Below are 9,699 nucleotides of genomic sequence, written 5' to 3'. Positions count from 1 at the left end.
AGACTCATTTAGATTTTAATTTCTGGCAATAAGCTGATTTTTTATTCCAAAAATATAATATGTAAACAGTACCTTACCCAGCATTTACACGTACAAGTTACTTGCAAGAAAGTTGCAATACATACAAAAATTTTACTAACACATTGAAATATTTCTACTTGTTTGTTTACTTGCAGTTCAACTTGCAAGAAAATTTTGCTGCCAGTAATTTGACATATTGAGAAATTCACAAAAAAAAATTTGTTTTGATTTTTTTTTTTTTTTTAATTTAAAATTCTTGAATTTTGTTTTGAAAAAATTAAACTTAGCAAACCCTTTTTACCCTTTTTTAAATATTTTATGCATAATTAATATAAGACATATGGTATCCTAGTTAAATGATTCCTTTTATTCATACAGGTAGCTTTCAATTGGAATCAACTAGTCCAATCTTTCAATTTTCTTATTTAGGTAGATTTTTAATTTGGTCACTTTTATTTGTATTACATTTATATTAGACAATAGGTACGTGAATCGGTAAATTTTAGTTGCATTTGTATTGCATTTTATTTATATTTGATTAATTCTCTTTCTTTTTTGTTTGTATTGCATATTTTAGTACATTTAGTACATACTAAAGTGAACGATTCATTTTTGAAGAAGTGAACTAATCAGCTAAGTTCAGTGAAGTGAATCGTTCTTTAAGATTAGTTGGTTCGCGAATGACACATGAATAGTATAAAGCCTTTTTCTATCTACCAATTTCTACAAAAAATTTTATAATTTTTATTTAAATCGTAATTTATTTGCGGAACTATAATTTAAGAGATTTCATAGGTTCATTATTTTTTCAAAAAAAACCCCTTTTAGAAAGAGAAATAAGTTGATATACGTATATGTACATGTACATACTTATATATATTTTTAGCTAGCTTTTATTTATTTATCGGTAATATTCTGTTGCTTTTGTGTACCCAGATATTAGGTGTTTCTGGTATAAAACTTTAAAAAACTTTAAATATAGAAAAAATTACGTAACTTCTCGGTCCTAAAAATTATCATAATCAAAAAAATTCTGATTTAAAAAAATAAATCAGATGAAAAAGTGCTAAAAACTTTTTAAAACTTTATAAAACACGTAATAAACGCCAAATTTCAAAATATTTATCAAACATAACAGTATATACGTAAAGAAAAACATATTATGTTTTGACAGCTAAAAGTTTTTAAAACACTAAATTTTACTTTACAAAACTTGAAAAAGCTTAAAACATTGAGAAAACTGTAACATCATCAAATTCTCTAATTTTTACTCAAAAAATATTAACCAAATTTTTATAATTTTTAAAAACTATCCCATAAAAGAGAGAACCTACATGTTTTTAACTAAAAATTTATAGATACAATATTTTGTATCTTGGCAACACTACAACTGTCATGTGAACTATTTTTTGACGCTGGCCTATGTTGAATCAATTTGTTTAATCCAAAATAAAAATTTGTGAGATAATTATTTTAATTGCTAGTTAAATTTTTACGAAGTAACGCTAATTAATGAAATAGAAGAGTAAGGTCATCTTTAAATATATATTATATATTCCAAATTGCAGAAAAAATGAGTTTTTCTAGTGATGAAGTGAATTTCTTAGTATATCGTTATTTGCAAGAATCAGGTAAGTGAATCAATTTTTGTAACTCAGATTCTTTCAAGATTATTTAGATTCATGCTTTTATCCTGTATTTATTAAGGCTTCCAACATTCAGCTTTCACATTTGGTATTGAATCACATATATCACAGAGTAATATCAATGGGGCTTTAGTGCCCCCAGCAGCTTTGTTAACAATCATACAAAAAGGTCTTTTGTATACAGAAGTTGAATTGAGTGTAGGGGAGGATGGCGATACAAGGCCCGTTGAAAGTTTAAGTTTAATTGATGCTGTTATGCCAGAAATCAAATCGCAAAAAATAGTGAAGGGGGAAAGTTTAAAAAATGAAAACTGTGCTGCCATAAAGACTGATGCAATAAAGTCAGAACCAGCTACAGAAGCCAATGGCAATGATGACAATACAATGAATAATACCCCAACAGCCACTACATCATCAACAACTTCAAATACAAACACAAACCCAAATATAACAAATAATCATAACTCAAATACAACTGGCACATCTACCGTTACTACAGCTATTCCTCCTCAAAATACACACCCAACTCCTTCTAATACAACTACAACCATCGTCAAAAATGAAGCAATGGAAGTTGACCAAAACATTGAAATACCGGCATCAAAAGCAACAGTTTTGCGTGGACATGAAAGTGAAGTATTCATATGTGCTTGGAATCCTAGCACCGATCTTTTGGCTAGTGGATCCGGGGACAGTACAGCGCGAATATGGGATATGTCCGATAATACAACTAGCCCCAATCAGTTAGTTTTAAGGCATTGTATCCAAAAAGGTGGTGCCGAGGTACCAAGCAATAAAGATGTGACGTCATTAGATTGGAACGTGAGTTATTTATACAGCGGCGTATGCATAAATTAAAAATTATTTTTTAGTGTGATGGTACATTATTAGCAACGGGTAGTTATGATGGTTACGCTCGCATTTGGATGACGAATGGACAATTGGCCTCTACTTTAGGTCAACATAAAGGACCAATTTTCGCCTTAAAATGGAATAAACGCGGAAATTATATCCTTTCTGCTGGAGTAGACAAAACAACTATAATTTGGGACGCTTCTACTGGTCAATGCACACAACAATTTTCTTTTCATAATGCTCCCGCTTTAGATGTAGATTGGCAGACAAATATTTCTTTTGCTTCATGTAGTACTGATCAGAGAATTCATGTTTGTAAATTAGGAGTTGATAAGCCAATCAAATCTTTTCAAGGACACACAGTTGATTACATTTCTTATATCAAGTTGAATCCAAATCAATATTGTTTTATTTTTTAGAATGAAGTAAATGCAATTAAATGGGATCCCCAAGGGCAACTTTTGGCTTCTTGCTCAGATGATATGACCTTGAAAATTTGGTCTATGAAACAAGACACTTGCGTTCACGACCTTCAGGCACATTCAAAAGAAATATACACAATTAAATGGTCTCCAACTGGACCAGGAACTCAAAATCCGAACACAAATTTAATATTAGCAAGTGCATCTTTTGATTCTACTGTGAGACTTTGGGATGTTGAACGAGGAGTTTGCATTCACACACTTACAAAGCATACAGAACCAGTATATTCAGTTGCTTTTAGTCCAGATGGCAAACATTTAGCATCAGGTAGTTTTGATAAATGCGTACATATATGGAGTACACAGACTGGACAGTTAGTTCACAGTTACAGAGGAACAGGTGGAATATTTGAAGTATGTTGGAATTCAAAAGGCACAAAAGTCGGAGCAAGTGCTTCGGATGGCAGCGTGTTTGTACTTGATTTAAGAAAATTTTGAATTAAATGTAAGTAATGGAATATACATACATATACAAAATATTATAAAAAAGTTTTTAAATAAAAGGTTATTTAATAATTAAAATCGGGAAAATTTTCATCGAGCAAAGTTTGTTATTAAAAATTTTAATATCACAGCTTTAAAATATGTGTGAAGAAAAGTTACCCTCGAAGCAGTTTTTATTCAAATACCGTGAAATACGTTTGTTATGAAAATTTTTTATTTAAACATCAATATTTTTTATAATTATGTTTGGTTACAATACCATACAATTCCTACATGCTACTGCTACATAAATACATACTTTTTTTATAATCTTAAGTTTATTTTAACCAAATAAGGGAAACAATAAATGCATTCATACATATTATATTTATATAGATTAAAGCACAATTTCGATGTTTCTCAATATTTAAGAATATAAAGAAATTTAAATTTATTTCGTTTATTAATCTATAGAAAATTAAACTACTTTTCGAAAGTGTAGAAGTAATATAAATTTGATATTGTCACAATTCTGTAACATCATTTAAAAACCTGTCTTTAAAAAAGTAGTGTGGTTCCCTAATAACATTTCCATCTTTATCTTGTCCCTTGAAAAATTTCTTCAAATCGCACTTTTTATTCACAGATTTATCATCTGATTCATCGAAAAATACATCAAAAACTTTTCCGTGTAAAGCTTTTTCAGCAGTAGACCAGCTAAAACGTACTAGTCGAGGAAAACCAAATACTAAGTCCATGTTTTCCATCAAAAAATTTTTAGTAACAGGATCCCCTGGGTACCCACTTCCAAATTGTTTATAAGTAATATCTATACCTTCTTTGAATTTCCAAACTTTTAAGGAATTATCTCTTACTACCTTCGCGCAAATACTTGCTGCTGATACTATGGGATATGTAGAATCAGCTTTCTTTGCTACAGTAATGTTAAAATAAGGGAAAATACTTTTTAACTTTTCTTGATATTTTTCCGGTGGTCCTACAGTGTCTACGTAAATTTCATCAATATTTACCCCAGCTTCTACAAGTTGGTGAATCAAACCGATTGCAGAATCCATTGATATTTCATTAAGAGAATGTTTAGTTTTCCGGTTCATGCTTTCGCTAATAGTACATGGAGATATTATTTCAACGCCCCAGCCAATACAAGAATTTGCGAACTCTTTTTGCTGAATATCATCAAAAATTAATTCTCGTTTTTCTTCGGTCAAAGATTTTGAATCAGCACAGCCTAAATCAACTAAAACATCAGTTTTGCTTTTCGGGCAAAAAGCTACTCCATAGACCCTTTAAATATAGAACTTCTTTATAAATAGATATTTACAAATGCATTTAAATCAACTTACATTGGTCCCAAAACCGGTCCTCTACCAGCCTCGTCAACCCCTACAACACACGCCTGAGTCTTACATATTTCAGGAACCCCTTATAATTTGAGCAATTAGTAAATTAAGTACATTCTCTTTAAGCATTTATAGTTACCTTGTATGTATATAATATTTTTTGAATTATCCGTATTGGAAATATAGGGACCAAGATCCCCTAATGAGTTAATCTTCTTTTCAGTCATTTATTAAATTTTATATTAAAATTTCAGAATAAAAAACAAAAACACCGGGTGCGCGCCATATAGCTATGTAAATCATTGCCAGATATATTTGGTAACAGTTTTAGTCAACTGTTAGTTGCTTTTATATTTTCATAAAATAATTCCATTCGAATTCCCATGCGTGTATTTCCAAAATGTGAAGCGACATTAAAGCTGCGAATTTAACCGCCGGCGGTAAAATAGCCTAAATTCCTATTTTATCGCCGGAGGTTTTCTTTTACATTTCTGTTTCCATGTTTGTCTGACACTATATGCAAAATACTGTACAGTTGACAGCGTTAACAGCGAAAAATGTCCGCTTTTTCCGTTCAACGCTTTAGTTATGTTTTTACAGTTAAGTACCTCGTAGTTCGTAGTTATGTTTAAGTGGAAGTAGAGTAAAGGTGCAATTTTCTTTCAATTTCTGGATGTTCGATTCGGAAAATATTTATAATCAATCAAAATGTTTCATTTTACTAAATATCGTAAAAATGAAATGGCTTAGCAATTCGTTCATCCCCTTTTTTCAGTTAAAAAAATTTAACTTTTGACTGCAGGCTATTGAAACCAAAACGCATACGTTGTTGAGTTGTGTTATATTTATTATCGAATTCAAATATCAGATCTAAGAATTATAGAGGAAATCGAAAATTTTTCTCGAATTTAAATTGCGTCAATTTAAATTGCGTGCACTAACTAAAAATTGCAATCAGTACATGCAAACATTTTGCATGTCATCCTACAGTTGCATGTATGCAGGCTTGAATATAAACCAATGGGATACGAATAAGCAATAAAACAGTTGCAAAACTAGAAATTGCATGTCCGCATGTGCACTTAAAGCACTCAAACAAAGTTTTCATTGGGCTCATGATTAGTGTTAAAGTAAAGCAAGTGGGTTTATGATTGAGCTAATATCTTAAACGCTTAAAAAAGCATTTTTATCATTTGCACATCAACGACTACCCGAATTAACTTAGTTAATTGATATTAAATACAAGTAGTTAAGAGAAAAATATTGTACATAGATTTTAAAAGATTCTTAGTATTTTGTCCTTACATTGAACTACTTATATCCTTTAATTATTAAGCAAAAAGGACTTTAATTCCAATAACATTTAAGGGTTTCCATCTGCGATCTGAAAAAAGATCCTGCTTATGTTATAGACACATATAAGCAGGAAATTTTTAAAGCAATGGTTATTGATTTTACGTAACTAATTTTGTAAAGTGATGAGGCGAAAAGTCAGAAAAAGCTCCCACTCCTTAAAACTTGCTACAGCATTACAATGCTCAATGCATTGCACAAACCCATCATAAAATTAGTTTGTTGATAAGAGGAAGTGAAACGTCTGTCAACCATTAATTTAACTGCCGTCTTGTCAAATCAAATCTAAGTGATCAAAGAACATGAAAACAGGTGGTATTGAAAATAACAAAATAGCAATAAAAAATTAAAAGAAATAAAATATTTCACATCCGATATATGCAAGAAGGAATTCTACAGAAAAACTATTCGTAAAAAAAGCTCGTTTTCAATAGAATATTTATGCACAGCCTGTAACTCAAAATCATCGATATAAAAGCACTTCAGTGATGAGTCAATTATATTTTAGTTATTAGAAAAATTATGCCAATTGGCACAATTTTGTTGAGAGTACCGGCAACATGTTTTATATGGCAAAACTGTACCTATGCAACACGTCAAGTCAGTAAAAATAATGTTATTCTTTCTTTCCGCTTTAAATTTTGACGAGATAGGAGTGCTTGTTCTCGATCGAGCTAAGGCCGTATTAAATTTTTGGGCGACTTGCACCATTTTTAAATCAGAAAATCAAAATATCAAAATAATTAACAATGACTACAAAAGCTGAACTTGCATGCGTTTATTCTGCCCTTATTTTGGTTGATGACGACATTGCTGTCACTGTGAGTATCGGAATTTATATACCGTAATTTCCAGAAAGTTGAATCCGTTTAATTTCGGAAAATCTTGGAAATGCTAATTAATCCTAATAATTTTTTAATTATTAAATAGCTAAAAAAATGCAAACGTTGTTTTATTTTTAGGGTGAGAAAATTTCCACTATTTTAAAAGCTGCAAATGTAGATGTGGAACCATATTGGCCAGGTTTGTTTGCTAAGGCTTTAGAAGGCGTTAATGTTAGAGATTTAATTACAAATATTGGATCTGGTGTTGGTGCCGCTCCCGCAGGTGGAGCACCAGCAGCAGCCGCTGGTGGTGGTGCTGCTCCAGAAGCTGAAGCAAAAAAAGAAGAGAAAAAGAAGGAAGAGGAGCCCGAGGAATCTGATGACGATATGGGTTTCGGGCTTTTCGATTGAAATTTATACAAATTTTGTACACGTTTTAAGGTACAAATAAAGTTCAAAATTTAATAAAAAAAAACTATTTATTGAGAGACGTATAGGATTTGAGATAATTCAAACATACATACTTTAAATTGTAAGTTAAATCTTAAAAATTTGTTTTGTATTACAAAAAATCTGCAAAAACTTTTACAAATTTTACATCTTACATTTTCAAATTATATACCACGTATATAAAAAAAAATTCTAAAAATATTTGACCATGCTACAATTTTCAAACGTGTTTTTGTAGTAAATATTCAAGATCTAAGTTAGAAGTGATTTTCAGAAATCCCCATACTTATTAATTATTTTAAGAGGTACTTCAAAATGTAAATGAAACTCAATATTATGTTAAAGTTTTTATTGAAGCAAATATTTATCCACAACCACAGCTATTTCCTTCAAAATTGGTCCATTTATGGTTTTTAAACCAATGTTGACTAAAATTTCCTTATCGTAGCTGCATAATTTTGTTTTATTAACTAAAAACTCAATAGCGCTACGCACTTCAATTGAATCTGTTCCAAAATTGTGTATAATTGATATAGGTGTTGTCGAAATGCCTCCCATAGCTAAAGGATTTTTTTCATCGTATTTTACAGTATACAAATTGCATATATTGGTATACTCAGTCACTATAATGAACAATTTATTCTCAAATTCCTTACAAACAAATTCTACGGATTTCCCATTTATTTGTGTTTTAAACTGCGCATCAAATCCTTCAATCTTACACATTTTTAATTGTTTATAAAAAAATATGCACTTTCAAAGTAGAAACCTAAAAAAAGATAGTTATTAAGTTATAAGGTTTCTACATCTTTATAAAAAAAAAGGAAAAAAAAATTGGCTTTTGTTTAAAAAGTATATGCTTATGTTGTTATTTAATAACTAGGTTAAATACAAAGAAATGCCAGCCAACGTTTTGACGTTTTCATAAATTTAACATAAACCAATAAACCTTATTTCTCATAAAATTTTGCGACTTAGCAAAAAAACGACGGAGTTGACTGAATTTGAGTGCTGCTGCAATTAACTCGTTTTAAAATGTAATAAAATTTAAGACGTTTTTTTTTTAAAAATCCAAAATAAAGCCAGTAATACGAATAGAGAAGAATTTTTATTCATTTAATTATAACAATGGTTGATAGTTAATTAAAATAACAATAGAATATAGTTATGACTTCAACTCTGATCATTCTGCTGTCATTTTAAACCATAACATCACATACCCTAAAGAAATAGAAGAATTAATTAGTGAAAGGAAAGAGCTATAAAAAGATGGCAGTTGACGATAAAAATGACCCCGCAGATAAAAATATATTAAATAGAAAGACACAAGAGATGAAAAGAAAAATACTAAATTTTAAAAATCAAAACATGGAAAATTACATCAATAACTTAACACCAAATAAAAAAACTGATTATTGGCTGTGAAAGATTACAAAAAAAACTCAAGAAACCCATTCCACCAAGTGCACATTCCACCTATAAAAACAAAATTCATATATCTACATATATATTTTTCATGCGTATTATATATTAATCAACGAATTAGAAATACCACGGCAGACAGAAATTTTTTATAATGTCAAGAGAAATACTAAAGGAAGGAGCAGTTTTATTTCTATCTCACTTACTAAAATTAAAAAATTGTATCTTGACAAGTAACACTCCTTAAAAAATTGAAAAATCTTGAAAAAAAAACATAGTGAAGCCAAACTAATTATGTATGAGTCATATCATACATAATTAGCAAATTTGTTAATACGAAATGTACATTTTCTCAAATTTGAAACAAATACACAAAAATCAAATCAATAATTCGAAAAAAAAATTTGCGCAATTGTTTTTTACTTGTAGTATAGCATTAATTGAAATCTTAAAAAGATTAAGAGACCCTGGAAGGCTTTTTTAGATTTCTAATTAAAAATTTGAAAAAACTTGATCTTGTGGGAGACTTATGATGTTTTAAAACTGTATAGCTTCCATTAGAATACGTTTAAATTCGTCAACTGTGAACTGTAACTTTCTGTTAGAGTCCAAGCCTGTATTTTTGTCAGCCGTGTCAACTCCTACAATATATAAAGATGTCTGTAGTTGAGGTCTTGATTTTTGTAATGTCAAGATTTGAACGATCAAAGCATTACATGTAACCAAACATTCAAAATTATTTGCAATTTGACATTTACCATTGGACTCCAAGTTCAATTTAGATAAGTTGATGAACATGTTGATTATTTTTGTTTAAAGAAAACCATGTTTTTACATAATAACAACAATAGTGACTATAATG

General features: G+C 29.8%; 4 protein-coding genes across 5 annotated transcripts; 2 read left to right on the top strand and 2 right to left on the bottom strand.

The window, feature by feature from the left end:
• Positions 1-1,421: 1,421 nt before the first annotated feature.
• LOC129615089 (F-box-like/WD repeat-containing protein TBL1XR1) lies at positions 1,422-3,525 on the top strand. 2 transcript variants are annotated; one of them, XM_055530157.1, is made up of 5 exons: positions 1,462-1,520; positions 1,590-1,652; positions 1,729-2,489; positions 2,540-2,884; positions 2,942-3,525. In XM_055530157.1, exons 2-5 carry the CDS (start codon positions 1,595-1,597, stop codon positions 3,440-3,442), a joined length of 1,665 nt encoding a protein of 554 aa, XP_055386132.1. In that variant the 5' UTR covers positions 1,462-1,520; positions 1,590-1,594; the 3' UTR covers positions 3,443-3,525. The 2 variants fall into 2 exon arrangements, with proteins under 2 accessions (XP_055386131.1, XP_055386132.1); XM_055530156.1 differs by having other exon boundaries at positions 1,422-1,652.
• A 48-nt stretch (positions 3,526-3,573) lies between these two features.
• LOC129615391 (ribonuclease H2 subunit A) lies at positions 3,574-5,070 on the bottom strand. The gene is made up of 3 exons (XM_055530560.1): positions 4,928-5,070; positions 4,792-4,870; positions 3,574-4,732 (listed from the first exon to the last, which is right to left on the bottom strand). The coding sequence occupies exons 1-3, from the start codon at positions 5,013-5,015 to the stop codon at positions 3,952-3,954; spliced, it is 948 nt and encodes a 315-aa protein (XP_055386535.1). The 5' UTR covers positions 5,016-5,070; the 3' UTR covers positions 3,574-3,951.
• A 1,694-nt stretch (positions 5,071-6,764) lies between these two features.
• LOC129615294 (60S acidic ribosomal protein P1) lies at positions 6,765-7,455 on the top strand. Its single transcript, XM_055530422.1, has 2 exons — positions 6,765-6,962; positions 7,104-7,455. The coding sequence occupies exons 1-2, from the start codon at positions 6,891-6,893 to the stop codon at positions 7,374-7,376; spliced, it is 345 nt and encodes a 114-aa protein (XP_055386397.1). The 5' UTR covers positions 6,765-6,890; the 3' UTR covers positions 7,377-7,455.
• Positions 7,456-7,749: 294 nt separating this feature from the next.
• LOC129615440 (uncharacterized) lies at positions 7,750-8,312 on the bottom strand. The gene has a single exon (XM_055530650.1). It carries the CDS (start codon positions 8,139-8,141, stop codon positions 7,764-7,766), a length of 378 nt encoding a protein of 125 aa, XP_055386625.1. The 5' UTR covers positions 8,142-8,312; the 3' UTR covers positions 7,750-7,763.
• Between the last annotated feature and the right edge of the window lie 1,387 nt (positions 8,313-9,699).

This window comes from Condylostylus longicornis, unplaced genomic scaffold (genome assembly GCF_029603195.1).
Source record: "Condylostylus longicornis isolate FDR11 unplaced genomic scaffold, ASM2960319v2 ptg000135l, whole genome shotgun sequence".
Taxonomy (NCBI): domain Eukaryota; kingdom Metazoa; phylum Arthropoda; class Insecta; order Diptera; family Dolichopodidae; genus Condylostylus; species Condylostylus longicornis.
Note: the sequence above shows the minus strand (reverse complement) of the source record. Positions and strands in the feature narration are given on the sequence as shown.